At 42.5% G+C, this 21,350-nt stretch overlaps 1 protein-coding gene across 2 annotated transcripts; it reads left to right on the top strand.

Annotated features, from left to right (window-relative positions):
• Positions 1-1,278: 1,278 nt before the first annotated feature.
• rmc1 (regulator of MON1-CCZ1) lies at positions 1,279-18,675 on the top strand. 2 transcript variants are annotated; one of them, XM_018751513.2, is made up of 20 exons: positions 1,279-1,426; positions 2,882-2,958; positions 3,029-3,113; positions 3,611-3,667; positions 3,985-4,071; positions 4,669-4,809; positions 5,565-5,668; positions 5,917-6,006; positions 6,097-6,202; positions 6,588-6,696; positions 6,789-6,833; positions 7,579-7,632; positions 9,540-9,668; positions 10,972-11,078; positions 11,422-11,541; positions 11,967-12,044; positions 12,339-12,443; positions 12,777-12,845; positions 17,242-17,467; positions 17,897-18,675. In XM_018751513.2, exons 1-20 carry the CDS (start codon positions 1,328-1,330, stop codon positions 17,974-17,976), a joined length of 1,968 nt encoding a protein of 655 aa, XP_018607029.1. In that variant the 5' UTR covers positions 1,279-1,327; the 3' UTR covers positions 17,977-18,675. The 2 variants fall into 2 exon arrangements, with proteins under 2 accessions (XP_018607029.1, XP_018607030.1); XM_018751514.2 differs by lacking the exon at positions 1,279-1,426 and adding an exon at positions 1,461-1,479.
• The last annotated feature ends 2,675 nt before the right edge of the window (positions 18,676-21,350 follow it).

Genomic DNA, 21,350 nt, shown 5'->3' with positions numbered 1-21,350 from the left:
CACTAAGCATCTCATCAGTCGGGGCCATCTTCCTGATGTAGTCAAGGATCTTTGTTGTTTCATCCTGGATAGTGGCTCTGACGCTCGCTAGTCCTCGGCCTCCTTCTTTCCGCTTAGCGTACAGCCTCAGGGTGCTGGATTTGGGGTGAAACCCTCCAATTTATATATATATATTTATATTAATTTACATGAGGCCCACTCAGTGCCATTACACTAGTATATAATAAATACTTTATAAGTACTTGGACAAGGTAAGTGAAGAGACGGGTTCGTACCAATAGAGCATTAATGAGAACTGCGGCCAGTAACGGGACACGAGTGTTCTGGTCCCAAGGGGCCCGTTGCTGTGACCCCTGAGAGTCATTGACGGTCCTTTAACTGTAGCAGGTTTGAATGGAACCCGATGTGCTAGTACCCTTTGAGTGAGCTATTTACCCCAAAAACGCTCCGGTAAAAGTGAGGAGAGGCGATGGTGTGAAACATCCAATCATTGCACGCAGCAAGACATCGTGGACATTGTCTTCTCGGAGGGACACGACTGCCTGCCTTGTTTCTTGTGTCATTGCTCTCAGATCATGGTAGCCCTGACAGGGCCCTGCTCTGGAAAAGAGCTTTATGGAAATTGCTGGATGTGTCCAGAGCTCTCCTGATGAGCCCAAAATATGCCTTCTTTTTCAAAGTAGGCTTTGCAGCACAAGAGCTGCAATCAAGACGGCACGGTGGCACAGCGAGTAGCACTGCTGTATCACAGCGCCTGGGTGGTGCGAGAGGACGTAGGTTCGATCGCCGCTCAGTCTGTGTGGAGTTTGCATGTTCTCCCCGTGTCTGTGTGGGTTTCCTCCGGGTGCTCTGGTTTCGTCCCACACTCCAGACACATGCTGTTTAGGTTCCCCCATAGTGTGTGAGTGACAGAGAGAGTGTGTGTTCCACTGATGTGTGGATGAGTGACCCATTGTAAGTAGTGTATCTAGCAGTGTAAGTCACCACGGTGAATAAGGTGTGTGGGCTCATAAGACTACATAGAGTTCATTGGAAATCGCTTTGGAGAAAAGTGCCTACTAAATAAATAACTGTAAATCTGGCCCCACACCGGTGATGTGCGTGTTAGTATTGGGGGGAACCAAACATAAGCGACAGAACTGTGGAGTCGTACGCAAACATCGGGGCCCATGAAGAACTTTGAAAATTGGCCGAGACTCGTCCGCAGAGTTATATTGCGCGCTGCGCCTTTAAGGATTGGCGCGCGTGCGCTGTGGTCACGTGAGCGAGGAAGTCCGGAAGACTCGTTCGTTCAGCGCCGCGGACATTTTGTGTCGCGGTAGAGAAGATGAGCGAAGAGCATTATCTGGAGCTTTGCGACAGTCCGGTGCAATTTGAAAATGCTTCCAGTGTCAACAACGTCTTTTTCGACGAAGCAAATAAGCAGGTGTGCAGACTGCGCTGTGAAGAATATACAGACTGACTCAGGCAAAAGGGCCGGTGTGTGTGTGTGTGTGTGTGTGTGTGTGTGTGTGTGTGTGTGTGTGTGTGTGTGTGTGTGTGTGTGTGTGTGTCTGTCTCTCTCTCTCTCTCTCTCTCTCTCTCCCTGTCCCCTTACTTACACTTCAGGCCTACGCCCTGTGCAGTGTGTTACCGGGTTAGGTTCTGGTTCGCCGCGACCAGCCAGCTGCTCGGGACAAGAAGCGGCGTCTGTCTGTCTGTCAGTTAGTTAGTTAGTTAGTTAGTTACCCTACAGTGTACAGCTGGAGCTGCTGCCGGGGTGGGAACCAGAAACCTTTGCTTTTGGGTGCAAAGACAGCACTGCCAGCAGCGCTGACCACTCAGCTCAGTCACACAGTGCACTAACTACTGTTACTTACTGTACTCTGTCTGTCTGTCTCTGTTACTCACTACTGCTACCGGCTCCAGTCCCTGAACCAACCAAGTTACTTACTACTACTGTGCTTCACCGACCGACAGTCCGGTGTAACTCGTCAATTTGGGCCACATGACGAGCTGATTATAATATTATAATTATCTAGTTTTAGCTGGGGGCACAGCAGGTTTGATGGGGTCCTGCGCAGGGACTCCGGTGGGTCTGGGGTTCGAGTCCTGCTTGGGGTGCCTTGCTTGCGATGGACCGGCGTCCCGTCCTCGGTGTGTCCTTTTACCTTCCGGTGGCCGTAGGACGTGCCGAGCACCAGCTCTCTTTTGCGGCGCGGGAACAACGCCACTCTACCGCATACTCTGCCGCGTACTGTACTACGTACTCCACTATGTACTCTGCTAATACGCTACTATGTGCTGTACTACATACTCTACTGATACTCTACTCTATACTGGGGACAGCTGGTAGCGTAGTGGTTAGAGCGACCGTCTTTGAACCCAAAGGTCGCAGGTTCGAGCCTCACCTTTAGCTGTAGAACCCTTGAGCAAGGTGCTTGCCCTGCGGTTGCTCCCGTACCTCGTTGCGGCTCCGCGATGGACTCGTGCCCTGTTCAGGGTGCGTGCCCAGCGTCTCCAGGCTAGGCTCTGGCTCACCGTGACCCTTCTCGGGACAAGTGGTTATTGAAATTGGTCGGTTGTAAGAATAATATTTCGGGAGTTATTTAGCTGCGAGTGAAATAAAGCATTAGGAGCATCTGATTTGCTGGCATCGTTCATTTGACTGAACGTGATGAACCAAGTGCAACTGTACTCAAGTCCATGACGAGACCAAACGTTAAACATACAGTCTTGAGTACTAGAGCGTTAGACGATTTCATACATTAACAGATTTATTACGAGCTTTTTGTCCTGATATTTACTCCTTACTGTTCAGTAGCCAGATGTTTCTGTTTTACATTTGTCACCATTACACTTTGCTGTTGTCATGATTCAGTTCGTCTCTCCTATTTTTAAGGTGTTTGCTGTGCGCTCAGGTGGTGCCACAGGAGTTGTGGTTAAAGGACCAGATGACAAAAACTCAATTGCATTCAGGTACGAGTGTGCTTTGAAATCTCTTTGTTTTGCGCTGATCAAACAAAACAGACCAGTTTTCTCTTTCCAGAATGGAGGACAAGGGGGAAGTGAAGTGCATCAAGTTTTCCTATGAAAACAAGATTTTGGCTGTCCAGAGATCTCCCAAGTCTGTGGTGAGAAAGTTTGTTTATTTATTTATTTATTTTTTTATAGAGCATTCTTCTCATGCAGTGACACAGAGCACTTTAACCCAGGCATACAGCACGAAAAATTGATACACAGAAGACAGTCAACTAATGGCTACCATAATGAAGAACTTATTATAGAGCTATAAGTATACCTACTGGCCACCGGGGAAAGGAACAAAAACTCCCAACTGAAGGTTGAGGGAGGAAAAAAAACCTCTGGGGGTCCACGGGCCAGTGGTTGCCCACCCCTCCTGGGCATTCTAGAAAGTAACAATTTGTAAGCCAGTGTGTAACAAATAATAATGATGATGTTGGTAAATGAAAAGTTTACATTTTCACTTTGCATTTTACATTTTTTCCACACCCACTGGCAATTTGAGCTGAAATGTAGACTTACTGAAAGCTTATGTGAAGATATGGGAAAAAAACTATTGTATGTCACATGACTCGTAATTCATGGGCATTTTTCAAACTATTTTCAGGACTTCATTAACTTCATGCCTGACTTGCCCCACTCGGAGTTCTCTCAGGAATGTAAGGTACATGTGACGTACGCTGGAGGGGACGCTTATACAACAGCCAGTGTCCCAGCACTCTGTGCTTTTAGTGTACTTCAGAGTAATGGTAATTTAACTTGTTTTTTAAACTGTAAATAGTGGGCCCTTTGTGTGCAGCTTGTGTATGGCTCCAAATACCAGTTTTCCTCTTTCCTCACCAAATCTGTGTCACTGATAAAACTTGATTGATACTGAGTGCTTGGACAGCAGCAAAAATATACAAGTACTGCTGCGACCCCCTGCTGTAGTTTTTAAATTTTTTTTAATCATGTTGAACGTTTTATCATTTCCAACTACAGACCAAGAATGCTACTGTGCTTGGATTCTGTTGGACCAGCTGGAATGAGATCGTTTTCATCACAGATCAAGGGGTTGAGTTTTATCAGGTAGTATACGTGAGTTCTTTGTCCCTCAAAGCTATGTAAGTATAAGGGAATGTACACAAGAGTGGATGAAATGATGGAAAAGCATGTGGAAAAGTGTGAGATGGCAATTGCAAATGCAGCTACAGGCCATTCAGACTTGTGTTCTTTGCATTCTGCAGGATAAAAGCCTAATCTTCCATGTGCGTTTCAAGGTCGTATGTTTTGCTGAGTGCTTTCATGAAGTCCAGGAAACCGTTGCATGACTTCCATGGGTCCTTGATTTTCACATGTATATGTGATTGAACCATTATGGAAAGTTCCTAAGCATAAAATACAGGCTTGATTTCCACATTTTTTTTTTTAACCGATGGTGCATTACCCTGCTTGGCATAACTTAGCACTGGTGTGGCACTTCTCCAAGAACGAAGCAATTCCTGTGGCAAAAGATGGTCCCGCTTCTTATTTCTTTTTAATCTTCCTTGGTGTTTCGTTTATTTTGTCCACATCCTTTACATCATGTTTACTGTTTTCTGTCTCAGATGGCAACCCGTTGTTTAACTTTTTCCCCTGTAGAAACAGCTTTTGGCTACAGTTTGTTTTCTTCCCCCCTTTCCTGAGGTGTTACCAGACAAACGCAGTCTGAAGCTGCTGAAAAGTCACAGCATCAACGTGAACTGGTACGTTTACTGCCCTGAGACGAGTGTCATCTTGCTGTCGACCACAGTGCAGGGCAATGTTCTCCAGCCTTTTGCCTTCAAGGTTGGTGGCGCAGCTCCCTCGTCACACCTCATAGCCGTGTGTTCATTGGTGTCAGCCCTGGGTTTTTGTTTCAGCCGCCCTCTAGATTTTCACAATTCCCATTTTTCTTGTGTTGAAATTGTGAAAAGTGCTCTTAAAGGTGTTTGTTAATATAAATGTTGAAACATCACTTAGTAATACAGTTGCTTCTAGTACCTGAATGAGAATTACAACTACAGTCAGTTTAAGGGCACATTTCTATCCATTCCTATATCTATAAAAATGAAAATGATAGATAAAAAGGAAAATACCAATGCATTCAATTACTTTCTCAGTTTGACATTATATAGTACTTTGTGTCAATGAGTGGGGGTAAAAATTCTGATTTAAATAATCATAGTTCCATTCTGTAACATGAAATAACTAATTAAAAAAAAAAAAAGATTGCTCTTAATAAACACCAGCACATGAGCAAATTCAGCCTCTTATAACTGAATGGTCAGGCAAAATAATGAGATTAAGTAATTATTGAAGGCATTTCTTAAAGCTCCTGCCCAGAAGGAGCTATTGTAACAAAGTAAAATCAATTTTACTTCGATTCCTTTGACTTTCCATCCTCCTACAGGTTTAATGCGTACATAATTAAAAATCTGTGTATATTTCCCCAATATTTCACTGTCATTTAACAGTGATGAAAAAGTTATGAAAGTGTTTCTTGTGTTGATCACAATAATATATATTGCTGCAACATTGTTTATGTTCTGCTTTCTTTACAGTGTGGCACCATGTCCAAAATGTCCAAATTTGAGATTGAACTGCCTGTGGTGACCAAACCTGCCAAAATAATCTTGTCTGAGCGAGACATTGCTGTGGCAACCATGTGAGCACGAGATGTGAGAGTAGAATCCTGTTGTTGTTGTTTCATGGTTCTGTTTTATTCATAACATGTTAATTATAGATGTGCTGTTCTTACTGATTGTGACTTTATGTACCACCTCCGTGTGAAAGATATTTATTTTTTGTTTTCACAAGTATTGATGCTCTTGCTGTAGCTGTGTGCTCTGTGATGCAGCATTTCTGCATTATGTAAAAAGTTCTTTCATTTGTGTCACTTTTTTATGCTTTCAGATATGGGCAGCTGTATGTGATGTATCTGAAGCATCACTCCAGAACAGGAAATAATCCTGGTGCTGAAGTGGTTCTCTATCACCTTCAGAGGTTTGGGTTTCTTCTTTAAGCTCTAATTGTTGTGAATTTCGTTTTCAGAATTTTCCACATAAGATGAAAAGTGTTCTTCTTTCAATTCAGGGAGGGTGCCTGTAAGAGGAGTCACATTTTGAAGCTGAACACCACAGGAAAATTTGCACTTAACGTGGTGGACAATTTGGTCATAGTGCATCATCAAAGTTCTCAGGTGAGTCTTGAATAAGAACAGATAAATCTGTTCCTCAAAGTGTTTGTTTGGCTGGGTGAGCAATACACTAAAACACACACACACACATACACTCTCTGAAACTGCTTATCCCAAATGGGGTCGCAGCGAACTGGAGCTTACCCGGAAGCACAGGGCATAGGGCCAAGGGGGAGGGGACGCACTCAGGACGGGACGCCAGTCCGTCGCAAGGCACCCAAGCAGAACTTGAACACCAGACCCACTAGAGAGCAGGACCCGGCCAAACCCGCTGCGCTCCCTTCTACAGTGAAACGCTAGTGACCAAATATCACCTCTTCTGCTCAGTAATGCTTCTGTTCTGTCTTCTCATGCTTTGTTGGATAATGGGCACCATTTTAATTTTTAGACATCCTTCATGTTTGACATTAAAATGAAGGACACAGACAGCAACTTGAACATCCACCAGCCCGTGCTCCCTGCCCGCTCTATCCACCCTTACAAAATTGCGCTCACAGGTACGGTGTCTGTCAGCATTACCGTGCTCGCGCTCTGTTTGAGTAAGTCTTGATCGCCTCTTTTGCTGTTTCTTGGTTCACCCTCCCTCTAGGTCCTGCTGCTGTGGGCTCCCAGACCCCAGTACCATGTGAACTCTGTATCCTTTTTTGTAACCACATGCAATTCAGAGAATGTGTGGAAAATGAACCCTACAGTAATAACCACTTGATTTTGTTATGGCATACAGTAACAACAGTAGCATCTCCAAAAATGAAACAGCTGAAGTATTAAAATATGACCTAAAACTGCTTAACATGAATTGTTTATAGTAGTCAGTGTTAATGTACTTGTCTCTACATATCGTCTGTATTTGTTTTGCTGTCCTCTTTATGGAAGTATAGGGTGCACAGCTACACGGCAGGTAGAGCTATGGCCTCACCATCCCTGGGCTGATCAGACATAGGTTCACAGCCCAGCCTGGCGACTTTACATGGTCTCCCATTGTGTGCAGGGCCTTCCTCTGGGTGCTCTGGTTTCTTCCCATAGTCCAAAGACATGTCTTTTAGGTGAATTGGTGAATTTGCTAAATTCCACAAAGAATGCGAGTGCGAGTGTGTGTGTGTGTGTGTGTGTGTGTGTGTGTGTGTGTGTGTATACTGCATGTGGCTACCCTGCAATGAAGTGCTGTCCAGTCCAGGGTTTACCCCTCCTAGCCTAGCAGGCATCGATTCCAGAATAAGCTCCACACCATCATGACCCTGACAAGGACAAATGGTTAACAAGACTGAGCAAGTGTAGTTGTGGAGTTAATGGGAACTTTATTATTTGTGGTTTTAAATATGTAATAGTTTTTTTTTTTAATCATTATGCATTGAGTTTAAAAGATTTTCCTTGACATTCAGACTCTTCAACATGGAGTGTCTTTCAGCCAGACATTATAATAAGTGCCAGCGAAGGTAAATGCTGGCTTTGCATAACTCTTACATTTTTTTAAACATCTGTTTTTCTGTTAATTTGCAATTTTGTGCAGAGTTCCATTATTCAAGTTTCAGCTGACATTCCATGGAAGCACAGGTGCAGCTTAGATGATTTAGAACTCATTTATTTTCATTGGGCTATGGTATTTGGCCATTTTCATTATGGCTATGGTAATTTTTTTTTATTTTTTAATTGAGTTCAAAAAAAAAAAAAGTTGTGTAGCACAAGGCTATTGTTTTCTTTTTGCAACTTATAATCAAGTAGCTTTCATAAACACCAAACTAGAAAATTCTTCACAGTTACGCTGCAAACTGAGCAGTGAGCTGTGCACTTGTACTTCGTGTTACAAAAATCCAACTTAGGAATGTCTAAAGATGGAAACACTTCTCAGTTTAGTGTTATTATCGTTCTGTTTTCTAAAATTTCTCAGCAGCATGATGAGAATAAACAGTTTCCACTTTCCACCATTGGCTGGCTGCAGAACATGGTGAGGCTGACATAGGGGTCACCCAGAATGAGCTCTTTCATGGTTATCTGTTGCACCGAAACTGCCCTCCATTCCTGTCGCTTGGCTAAGGTGGTCCACCCTTCCAGCTCCTGTCCTGGAGAAGACAGCGTTTAGGCGTTAGTCTGAGACACCAGTCTGCAACCCAACAGGGGGACGGGAGACAGGACAGATGAAGGCGCTGAAACAGAAAACGGAAAACTGTGTGTCACTGTGTCATTCCCTGGACTGGCTTGAGGCTTCCCTTGTGGGTCAGCTCAGGTTGGGGGTGCTGAGCTGGGAGAAGCTGTGTTAATCTTTGGCCATTCCTGCAGAGGGATCTCACTTTTTCTTGGGGTTTGGGTCAGCCGCAAACCTGGCTGCTACCCAGAAGCACAGATTTCACCTCCCACGTTTTCGTCCTTCCTCCCTTCTTGCTGTTTACCTTGTTTCTCAGAGACAAAGCCAGTTCTTTCACATTTTCACCTCTTAAGTTTAGTTCCTTGGCAAAAAAGGTTTCTTGGTACACAATTTTTCTAAATGAGTAATAATATAAGAATTACATTTCAGCATTATTACCTTTTGAAATCTCCCCTCCCCCCCCAACCCCCACTGCTAAAAATGCAGACTTACAGACATGTAGTTCTTGAAGCAGGTCTGTTCTTCATGTGTACATATATGCATACATGTATCATGTGTATGGGGGCGCGGTGGCGTAGTGGGTTGGACCGGGTCCTGTTCTCCAGTGGGTCTGGGGTTCGAGTCCCGCTTGGGGTGCCTTGCAACGGACTGGCGTCCCGTCCTGGGTGTGTCCCCTCCCCCTCCAGCCTTACGCCCTGTGTTGCCGGGCAGGCTCCGGTTCCCCGTGACCCTGTATGGGACTAGTGGTTCTGAAAATGTGTGTGTGTGTGTGTCATGTGCTGTGACTTTACATGAAATGGTTTTCTGCAGACTAATTGAAATTTGTTTTCTACTTGACATCACATCACTATGTGACCATAAATGTGTACACTTCTTTGTATTTTTAAGTCATGTGGACATATTTGTCCTATATTTCAGAATAGTCGTTGTAACAATGAAGTACTTTACAGTTATTCATTGAGCCCAAGCTTTTCTCCAAAGCGCTGTGCATCTTGTTGAAAAATACAATTAACATTATTAGTATTAGTTGAAAATGTGTCTACAGCACAGTTCACAGATGTTTAATGAACCTTTGACGGTAATGAACAGAATTACACTTGGCAAGTTTTCAGCACGTACGTAAATACGTTAAAAACCGAGAAACATGAAGCTAAAGGAATAACTGAAGTAGAAACAAATGAAAATAAATTTACTTAAATTTCAATATACTGTTCTCTGGAATTCACTAGTGTCATTCAGTAACATTTTTGTTGGGGTCAGGGTATTTATGGTATCTGCAGGTGAAGTTGAAGCCCGTGGTCAGTCTCCTACAGGACAAAAGCAAGCTGATGGAGTTCCTGCTGCGCAGAAGAGACTGCAAGATGGTCATTCTGTCGGTGTGCTCTCAGAGTATGTGTCCAAGCGCTTGGCACGATTGCTGTCGTTATTGAATGTAGTATGAGATACTTCTACAGTATGTAGTATGACTGCTACGTATACTACTAACTAGAGTGGTTCCGTGGTGTCGGGGAGAGCAGTGGAGCCTCAGCTCATAGCTGTGCGTTTGGTCTGTGCTTGAAATGCAGCTCAGTCTCTCTGGAAGTTATTTGTTCTCTCCATGTTTGTACCGGTGTCTTCTGAGTTCTCCCGTTTCCTGCTGTGTGTGGGCGTGTGTGTGTGAGAGAGAGAGAGAGAGAAGGAGTGAGTACTTGCTCTGTGGTAAACTGCTGTCTAGTCTGGGGTCTAGCCTGTCTTGTACCCTAAGCTTTTGGCTCCACACCACTGCAACCGCTGTGCCCCTGACTCATACTTGTTAACGTTGTATGGGAACTAACAGAATCCTTCCGACAATAGTTCTCAGAATCAGAATGAGCTTTATTGCCAAGTATGTTCACACATACAAGGAATTTGTCTTGGGGACAGAAACTTCCACAGCACAGACAGACAGAATGACAGTGACAAGACACAGATGAGAAGATAGAATATGTGAATAAAGGATAAAAAATATATAAAAATATAAAGTACCCAATATACAAAAATAGTCACTAGACATTATATGTATGTACAGGTATGTTCTATACAAATGCAAGGGCGTGTGAGTAAGAGATATGATGTGATAAATAGTTATAAATATAAAGAGTGTTGTGTACTGCACTGGTTTACTCTCTAGGGGGGATTAGCTGTTCATAAGGTAGATGGCCTGAGGAAAGAAACTTTTCTTGTGCCTGGCTGTCCTGGTGCTCAGTGCTCTGTAGCGCCGGCCAGATGGCAAAGGTTCGAAGAGGAAGTGGCCTGGATGTGAGGGGTCTACAATGATTTTGCTAGCCCTTTTACTGACTCTGGACGAGTGCAGTTCTTGGAGAGCTGGGGGGGGGTGCCGATGCCGATGATTCTTCCAGCAGTCCAAACTATCTGCTGTAATCTTCTGTCTGATTTTGTAGCTGAGCCGAACCAGACAGTTATAGAAGTGCAGAGGACAGACTTGATGACTGCAGAGTAGAATTGCATCAGTAGCTCTGTAGTAGTTCTGAACAAAAACAAAAAACTGAGGGTAGTATTTTAGAAATGTTAAACTCATCTGGGCTTTGGAGAATTTCATAGCTTATGTTTAATATCGAAATAGTGTTTCATTGTTTGTGTCGTTGTTACAAATATTGTAACAAAATGCCAGAGCGTTAACTTTAGGAAACTTCCACCTGTTTTCCTGCCACAGTGCTCAGCAGAGGAGACAAGGGCAGTTTGCCAGTAGTGGCAATTGTCTTTGACAAACTCAATCAGGTGTACAAAGAATATCTAGAGGCAGAGCAGAGCTACACTATGGTAAGTTTTTGTTTCTCAGCATGCGCCCTAATCTCTCCTCCTTATGTATTATGTATTTGAAAAAGAGCACTTAGCTCTTCACGTAGTCTGCAAGTGATATGTATGAGAGGATTTTGAATGACAGGCATTTATTTCTTCAGTTAAGGATTCGAATTGCCCCTCAAGCATATGGAATCTATATGAGCACGTTCTGAATTCAGTTACTGAGGAATAAACACTACTATGATTGTGAATAATAATAAATAAAATAACATTCAGTCTTAGACAGGTTCTGCTCTGTTGTAGGTGGCTTGTTTATGTGGTCTTAAGCGAGTTTTTTGTTTGTGTGCATCTCGTTCCTCAGGCAGTGGAGTGTGGGCCGAGCCGGGGCAGCACCGCTCACAAGAGGCCAGTCCGCACACAGGCAGTCATTGACCAGTCTGACATGTACACCCATGTTCTCTCCTTGTTCACCGAGAGGAAGGTACAACAGCTGGTAGTCATTCGCTTGGATGAGAGGTAGAGCAGTTATAGGTGAAACGGCAGAAAGTGAGTCAGTCAGCGAGGACAAATGGTCCACTTCAGTGTTTATTTATGAAGGGCCAATGGTTAATTTCATTTGGAAAATCTTGCATGGCTACATTCAAAATAGAGACGTGCAAACAAAGGAGTACCTAGCAAAAGCGGGAACAATAGTTTTTTATTTAAAAGTAGAAATTAAAATAAATACATCTTGCATCCTCAAGGATTTTTCCAGCTGCCATTTATGTTAGAAGGATGTTGGTTCTCCTTTTAGAAAAGCCATTTTGTTACCAGCAGTGATTTCTAAAACAGAATCTCTGCACCTCTGTACAACTTCTGCCATTAAAATATTTCAGCCTTGAAAGTAATTTTAACTTTTTCAAACAGGATGTGTCCCACAAATTCATAATTGCGGTGCTGATGGAGTACATCCGCTCACTCAACCAGTTCCAAATCACAGTGCAGGTACTGTAGTCGAGCAGCATTTTATTAAAGTTCTTTTCAGCTCTATGTTCAGTTATGATCTGAGGGTGGAGAGTCTTTGGTCTTTTTCTGAGAGCATTAAGGCTTAATACTATGTTTACATTGAAGATTGTCTACTGTCATTAGCTAATCTGATATCAGATTTCACTTTTCAAGCAATGGCTTGAGCAATATCTAGAAACAGAATCTGTGTGTCTAGTCAGTATTCTACTTAAAATGTCCCTCTTATTTTGCATTTCCAAAAGTTTTGTGAGTTGACAAATGTATCTCCCACAGCACTACTTGTATGAGTTGGTAATTAAAACCCTGGTCCAGCACAACCTTTTATACATGCTTCACCAGTTCCTTCAGTACCATGTGCTCAGTGACTCGAAGCCCCTGGTGAGTGTGTGCATCATTGTTGGCACTTATTCATTTATATATGAGAGAAAACCTGTGTGCCTTATGTGTTCTTTTGTTGAATTGGTACCGAACACTATTCTGTTGGCCTTGTCCAAATAGCTTTTTTGTAAATCAAAACTACTTGGCAGTATGGTTACAAATTTATGTAACCAAAAGAGAAAGTTTGGTTTTAAAGTCTAATCTCTGTAACTCTATGCAATAATTCTTTTAGTTATAGCTGTACTATCTGTAATATCCATTTTGATGACAAACGATATTCCTACAGTCATTTGTTGCAGTGTATCCATTGAGCCATTACCTTCTCTTTCCCAGGCTTGTTTGTTGTTGTCTTTAGAGAGCACTTATCCCCCAGCCCACCAGCTCTCCTTGGACATGCTAAAGGTAAACAGTAACATCTTGCCATGCATGATGCAAAAAAAAAAAGTCTTGTCCTATGAAACATAACAAATGTAAGTATTTTGGGGAAACTATATTGAAATACCCTGCCTGTCTGAGCCATAGTTTCAGCAGCAGGCATAGCTGGTGAACAGCGGCTCCAGGTAGTAGAATTAGGTGTTTAGGGCCCACTAGGAATAGTGGCAATTTGAACAAAAGCAAAGTCTACATATTTTAACCTTTTTGTTTGGGTATAACATTTTTTGTATTGCTTACCATGGAGCAGAATAAAGGAGAATTTCTAGTTTCGGTCTTTTGTCAAGAACCTTGAAGTAAACATCAGAATACCCCCAAAAAGTCTCTTTTGTCATATTTTATGCTAAAAACAAATAAATTGTTTTGATAGTGATGTTCAGTACTGTTCAGCAGCATGCTCTTCTAGTTCAGTAACAGATTCAATGAACTCTTTGACAGCTCCATGATTTTCAGTTGTTTCACCAAATTTGTGTTAAAATTTAAAATGTGAGATTGATTAAATGACCATATGAAGCAGTATACATAACATGATTGACTGCATATAGGCTTTTCCATTATTAAAGGAACTGTTTAAAAAAACTATATTAAAATTTATTAAATAGATTACAAACACGACACACATTGATCGAGCACTTATGGGATCAGGGGAGAAGTGAGTCAGAAAGAGGTGAGCTTTGTGAGCCTTCTTAAATGGAGAGAGAAGGCAGTTCTGAGTGAGAATGGGAGGTCATTCCATCACATTGGAGCCAAAACTGAAAACTGTTGTGCTTTTGATTTTGGACCTGTTGTGCTCAGTACTGTCAAGCACCCAGAGGTGGAGAAGTGTAACAGTCTGGTTGGAGCTTAAGGAGTGATCACTTGTAGAGGTTGATGCAGGCAGCTGTAGAAAGCCAATGGAGAGAGGATACATGGGAATGCTTTGGTTGTTTTATCAAGCAACTCTTGCAGCAGCATTTTATATCAGCTGGAGAAGTTAGGTGCCAGAGGGCAGAAGGGCAGTGAGAAGAATTGCTGTAGTACTGGCAGGATATAAACATGGTCTGGGAAGAGGTGTAGATTGAAAAGAATAGGAGCCAGGACAGATCACCTGGTAAGATCTACTCTATAGATAGGACTCAAAACATTTCAGTGCAGTTCCTTTAATGCCAAGCTGTGTAAGGGCGGACAGTAGAATTTGGTGGTTGAAAGAGTCTAATTCTGTAGATGGGTCAAGGAGGATGAGCACACTGGGGAGGGAGGCTGCTCTAGTACTGTGAGGAGGGCAGTCTTTCTGGAACTGTCATGGAGACAACTGATCATAAGTTTCCCATTCCAGTGTTTTGACAGAAAAGGGAGTAGAGAGACTGGCCTATAGCTCTGGACTGAGTCTGGATCCAGAGAAGTTTTCTTCAAGAGTGCTGAAATGAGGGCAGTGAGACAAAGGGGTCCGTTCAAAGGAGCAGGTGGTGCACTCTGTGACAGCGGAAGGATGAAGATTGAAATGTGGAGAACTTCCCAGGGAGGTCTGGCATGATTGGGGCAGGTGGATGCCATGAACTTGTTAGTGATGGAGTTGACTTTGTCTCTGAAGAACAAGGCAAAATTGTCAGCGGTGAGGGAGGAGGAGGGCAGAGTAGGGAAGTGAAGGTGGTGAAGCATCTCTGTGGGTTGTTGACGATACACTCACTGGCCACTTTATTAGGTACGCCTTGCTAGTATCAGTTGGCCCCCCTTTTGCCTTCAGAACTGCCTTAATTCTTTGTGGCATAGATTCAACAAGGTGCTGGAAACATTCCTCAGAGATTTTGGTCCATATTCACATGATAGCATCACGCAGTTGCTGCAGATTTGTCGACTGCGCACCCGTGATGCCAATCGCCTGTTCCACCGCATCCCAAAGGTGCTCTATTGGATTGAGATCTGGTGACTATGGAGGCCATTTGAGTATAGTGAACTCATTGTCATGTTCAAGAAACCAGTTTGAGATGATTTGACCTTTATGACATGGTGTGTTATCCTGCTGGAAGTAGCTATCAGAAGATCATAAAGGGATGTGGTCATAAAGGGATGGACATGGTCAGCAAGAGTACTCAGGCTGTGGCATATAAACGATGCTTAATTGGTACTAAGGGGCCCAAAGTGTGTCAAGAAAATATCCCCCACACCATTACACCACAACCACCAGTCTGAACTGTCGATACAAGGCAGGATGGATCCATGCTTTCATGTTTTTTACGCCAAATTCTGACCCTACCACCTGAATGTCGCAGCAGAAATCGAGACTCATCAGGACAAGCAATGTTTTTCCAATCTTTTGTTGTCTGATTTTGGTGAGCCCGTGCGAATTGTAGCCTCAGTTTCCTGTTCTTAAGTGACAGGAGTGGCACCTGGTGTGGTCTTCTGCTGCTGTAGCCCATCTGCTTCAAGATTCGATGTGTTGTGTGTTCAGAGATGCTCTTCTGCATACCTCGGTTGTAACGAGTGGTTATTTGAGTTACTGTTGCCTTTCTATCAGCTCGAACCAGTCTGGCCATTCTCCTCTGATCTCTGGCATCAACAAGGCATTTTTGCCCACAGAACTGCCGCTCACTGGATATTTTCTCTTTTTCCGACCATTCTCTGTAAACCCTAGAGATGGTTGTGCATGAAAATTCCAGTAGATCAGCAGTTTCTGAAATACCCAGACCAGCCCATCTGGCACCAACAAACATGCCATGTTCAAAGTCACTCAAATCACATTTCTTCCCCATTCTGATGCTCAGTTTGAACTTCAGCAGATTGTCTTGACCATGTCTACATTTCTAAATGCATTGAGATGCTGTCATGTGATTGGCTGATTAGATATTTGCATTAATGAGCAGTTGAACAAGTGTACCTAATAAAGTGGCTAGTGAGTGTAGACTAGTTTGTTGTGGAAAATGGTGATTTTAGCTGAGGAAACGGCAGAGTGGAAGTCACTTTGGGTTCTTTGTAAACTTCCAAGTCTTTGAGAGCCTTTGATTTCAGTCTCATCGTTCTGAAGCTTGGAGTTCGGTCCTGTTGGCTTGTAGTACATCTCTGAGGGGGAACTGGAGTGTGCTAGACATTATAGGACAGAAGTGAGTCTAGACAGAAGGACAGAGCTGAGAGGAAGACATTAGCATTTTCTGGGGACAGCTCAGAGAATTGTGCAGTGGAAGAGAGGGATTTCTTTTCAGCTTTTTCAGCTCTCTGCAGAAAGTGATCGAGGGTGCAGGAACAGAACAGGGGTTAGCAGCAGTAATCCAGGGCTGGAAGGAGATGAAGACATGGTCAGAGACTTGCAGGGGAGTAACATAGAGGACAGGATAGGCACAATTTCAAGAGGAGGCTAAGTCTCTGTGGTTTACAGTGTTCCTGTGGTTTAAGCAGTTTTGCTTATTTGGCACTGTTATCTACTGCGTTCAGCGAAGGTGAGTAAGGTGGATTTCTCTTTAAACTTGTTATACTATCTAACTAGTAAATGAGCACTGGTGTATAAATACAGTATCAATATTTTGTCTACATGGGGGTGCGGTGGCGCAGTGGGTTGGACCGCAGTCCTGCTCTCCGGTGGGTCTGGGGTTCAAGTCCCGCTTGGGGTGCCTTGCGGCGGACTGGCGTCCCGTCCTGGGTGTGTCCCCTTCCCCCTCCGGCCTTACGCCCTGTGTTGCCGGGTAGGCTCCGGTTCCCCGTGACCCCATAAGGGACAAGCGGTTCTGAAAATGTGTGTGTGTGTGTGTGTGTGTGTGTGTGTGTGTGTGTGTGTGTGTGTGTGTGTGTATTTTGTCTACATTAAGGTAGAAAAACCTGACTTTGCTCATTCCTGTTTGATTTTCGTATTTATATTTTCACAGTCCTCTGTTATCCTTACTCATTTGGATCTGTACTCATTTCATTTGCTAGTCCTCCTCTACTTAACATTTTAATTTGCTGTCTTTGTTGAAGCCACTTTTACTGAAATGCATACAAATGCAAATAATACATGCACTTTTAGTGTATGAATTATCAGATGCTTAAATCTGTTTAACAGACTTTGTGATGGAAATTCCTTAAACTTGGGTTATTAATTACAGTCCTTCATGGCAGAATTCTGCACATTTGTCACCTTTCCCTAACTTGACAACACTTTCAAAGTTCTCCTTACTGTGTTCAGTCAGAACAGCATTTTTAATCTTGAAATTGTTTGACTTGTTGGAAAAACATATCTGGAATTAGTTCTCCAGAGCTGTAACCGAATGGCTGCTCTAACCCATACAATTCTATTGTATGCTTAATTGTTACTTCTAAGAAAACTTTAAAAACAATATTTCCTGTTATTTTAGGTCTCCTATGAATGTTAAATGTGATTTTGCTAACCAGAGTGTGTGTGGTTCTTGTGCATCAACAGAGGCTCTCCACTGCCAATGACGAAATTGTCGAAGTGCTGCTGTCCAAACAGCAAGTTCTGGGTGCCTTGCGCTTCATCCGGAGCGTCGGTGGTCATGACAACATTTCTGCACGCAAGTTCCTAGATGCTGCCCGCCAGACAAAAGACCAAATGCTCTTCTACACAATCTTCCGGTTCTTTGAGCAGAGGAACCAGCGTCTGCGAGGAAGTCCTAACTTCACACCAGGTAAGACTGTTTAGAGTTGTCAAGTAAAATACTGTAGTGCTTTTCTTTTCTAACACATTCAGTCCATTCTATACGATGAACACAGTCCTGTGAAGCATGAATTTTCCTCAGCAACCCAACTTGTATAGTGTCAGATAAGTTCCCAACACTGCTATATCGCCAGAGTAGAATTTTAAGGCTTGTTGTTTAATTTTATTAATATCTAATAAGTGTACATTTCATTTTCCTGTTAATTTTATAATGTAGCTGTAGGCTTTAAGTATTTTGGAAAACTGGAGGTTTATAGTTCTTTTACAGAAAGTGCAGTCTTCTAAATCAGTACACTTTGCACAAAAATATCCAGGATAAAGAAAATTCAATTAATCAGATATTTTGGTATAAAACTTACATACTGTATTTAATACCTTGCAAACACCTCTTTATTAACAGGGGAACACTGCGAAGAACACGTCGCTTACTTCAAGCAGGCTTTTGGGGAACAAGCCTTTATAAAGCCTGTAACACTTTGAGAGAAATGTTCTGTATTTCAGCTGTATTCTGTTAAATAACAATTAATTTTCATATTCCTGCAGCTTAAGTGCTGGTGTATTTCTGTCTCATAAGTCATCTACAAGTTTTGCATGTTTGCACCTTAAAAGACAAGTTTGGCTAATGACTGTTGCAGTGATGGGGACCTGTGAAATGAGCTTTTGTTTCAGTGAGTCTGAATTCTGTATTTGAATGTGGTCACAAGGTTTTATTTTACATCACACAACAGGACAGCAGCTCTACTGGCAGGGCCAAGGATCGAAGATTTACCTCCTCTCAGTGCTGGTATTGTGCTTTCAATACCTTTGTGTTTTTGCTAAGGGTGCTGGGAGGAAGAACACAGGAATAATTCCAAATATATTTCATATCTCAACTTTGAAAACCGAAATTTAACTACAAAAAAGCTTGTGAACAAGTACTATGTATGTGTGAATTTTGTGCAGTTTAAAGGCAATAATATAGAACTGTAGGGAGTATTCTTTATTTTTAATTTCATAAAGGGGAACGAGTTTCATTGTGAACACAGATGGGTTATCAAGATTTCATGTTGCTGTTTATCGAGATTAAATGTGACTTTTAACGCTTGCAGAATAACAATTTGCTTTTGGCTGAGCAAGTTAACGAGATTTATGTCCTGAGGAAAAAGTTTCAGTTGATGTGCAAATAAAGTTTGTGAAAAGAATCCCTGGTTCAACTGAAAGTTTTTCATTCCAGGTTCAGTTGACCATAGCTGTGTATGGGTCAAACCTTCTTCAGTAAATCAATAGAATTTTTAAAATATGTAGTGTTGTACAGTTGTTGGTTGTTTTACATAAGTTACATATTTTTATGGAAATGCAAGGTCAACTCATGTTTGCTAAAATGTGATGAAAACACTGAGAGGATCTAATGAAGTTGGAATGACATCCTCAATACCCTGTCAGTTCCTAAGATAAAAGTTACCAATTACAGCCATCTGCATTGCTCATCACACCTAGGGGCTTGTTGATGCCCCCACCCCTCCAAAGCTTCTGTCCTCTGCCACCTTTATTTGATTCTACATGTAGTGTATTTTGGTAGTGTCAACCTTGAAGTCTCACCACTGCCATTTCAGTGGCTGCCAGGTGAAACTTTTTTGTTTTTTTTCTTTTGTGTTTTTTTGGAGGTAGAAAGCTACAGTTTCAAATACAAATATTAATAGAAAATTTTAAAGAAACTTCTCACAAGTTTAACAGAGTAGAGAGTGTGTCCTGTTGATGAATGTCCAAGGTATTTAATGAACACACTGACAGACGTGCTGCAGTTAGTTTACTGTCTGCTTTCATCAAGATGCATAATGTATCTTGGAGTGCAGATTTAACATTCACACAGTTCTAATCCAAATCTATTTTAAACCTCACCTCTCTGACCTGCCTGTACCAATATCTGTATAGAATATCCAGTAGAATCTGCTTGTACAGCTGAATGGTCATGTGGCCATAGACTGCAAACTCGCCCCCCACCCATGTATTCTTTTTCAGACATATCATTGAGGCTGAATGGTGACCAGTGGTAGCAGGAGCCCAACAAAATCACATACCCAAGAATGAAGTGCTAAGTGCAGGTTCTTTTATTGTGCTAACTGGTATAGGTATTCAGGTGACTATTTACAAAGGCACAGATACTTCCCAAGGGAAAAGGGAACTAAGATGCTTCGAAAGAATGCAAAGAACTTAGGAAAACTATCTCAGCTATTGAGAAACAAAACTAAAAATGATCTTTAGTGTCCATGATGATGTAACTAAGCTACTGTATCTAACAATAACCAAAACTACCAGGGGTGGCACCTGCCTTTTCCTTAAGTGTATTTAGACATGCTGCTGAAACCTTCATGTTAGATAATGTTGGTCACATGATGTGCTTACCTGTCCTCTTTTTCCCCAAAACAACACCACAAAGACAAGAACTAATCATCAGAGTAAACCTAAGAATGAATGACTGAACAAACACATAACTAAGGAACACAGTCAATGATCCAACACAAGCACCATGAGACAAAAGTCTGGAGATGGTGCTTAGTAAATGGTGGTGTTTTTAAGGTAGTGGAGAGTGGAGGTGATTGATCCGGATAGAGGAAGTGAAAACCAGACTGATGATGATGGACAGGGTTGAGAACCAATGGAAGACAACAGACCTGCACAGGAAGGAAAAACACAGCAAAAAGAAAAACATGGCACACTGAAAGCTTGTACAAGGGATGTAACATGATCCAGTTCACCTATGAAGACCAAGAAAGAAACTTCACATCACTAAAGCTCCACTTTAAGAGTTCAATTGTGTTGTTAAATGAAAGTTGACATGCTGAATTATTTTTGGTAGTATGAAAACAATACATCCAAATAAAACTTATCTGTTTTAGGTCCATGTCAGCTGGTTTAGGATCATCCATCCATCCAGTTGTTTCCACAAAGGGACAATGATGAGCTTTGTGTGCCTCAAGGGCCAGGCTCAAACTCAATTCACAATATTACAGGCTGAAGGTAGGCTTTGGGTGCAGTGCCAGCCAGATGGCGTGCATGAGTGACGGACCTAGATGGATTCAGGCTGTCGGAATGCTATCTCTCATTTGGAGGAGGTGGCTGAGCTGGTACAAGAGGTGAAAAGTTCCAGCTCAATGCAGATGGCTTCTCCATGCATATTGTAGGCTCTAGAGCTAAACAGCTTCAATGGAGTGCTTTCTGTCTTACTCTCCTAATGGAGAGAGACAAGAGGGGGGGTTACAGTCACATAGTTCAGCAGGTCAAACACAACTCATGCAACAACAGGAGTGTTTTGATGGCAGAGGCTTTAAGGCCAGACAGAAGAGTTGCAATAGTTCAGGTGGGGTATTACTATAGCCTGGACCAGGAGCTGCTTAAAGTTTGTTGTGAGATAAGGGGGTATCCTGTTGATGATCTGCACAATCAGGTTGTGGTTTCAATATGCTGAAAGAAAAGCAAACTTGACTTGATAATTCCTCTCAGGCTGCTATCCAATGATGTACATTAAATTAATGAGTTGTCCAGTTTGATAGAGAGTTCTTGATATCAGGATGGACCAGGTGGGAGGTGGATGATCTCAGTTTTAGAGAGTTTGAGTTGTAGGTGGTGATCAGAGAAAGAGCTCAGTATCATCAGCATAGCAGTAGTAAGGAGAATCCGTGGGAGATAATGACAGGGCCAAGGGACAAGGTATAGATGGAACAGAGTAGGGGGCCCAGTACTGAGCCCTGTGGAACACCAGTGTAGAGATGCTGAAGGGATGACCGAAAGCCATGCCAGACCACTAAGATGTACCTGATACGTAAGATAGGTAATTATTTCAGTGGTGTTCCTTTGATGCCAAGCTGTCCAAGACA

The sequence above is a fragment of the Scleropages formosus genome, chromosome 7, assembly GCF_900964775.1.
Source record: "Scleropages formosus chromosome 7, fSclFor1.1, whole genome shotgun sequence".
Taxonomy (NCBI): Eukaryota; Metazoa; Chordata; class Actinopteri; order Osteoglossiformes; family Osteoglossidae; genus Scleropages; species Scleropages formosus.
This window is presented reverse-complemented; position numbering and strand designations above follow the sequence as displayed.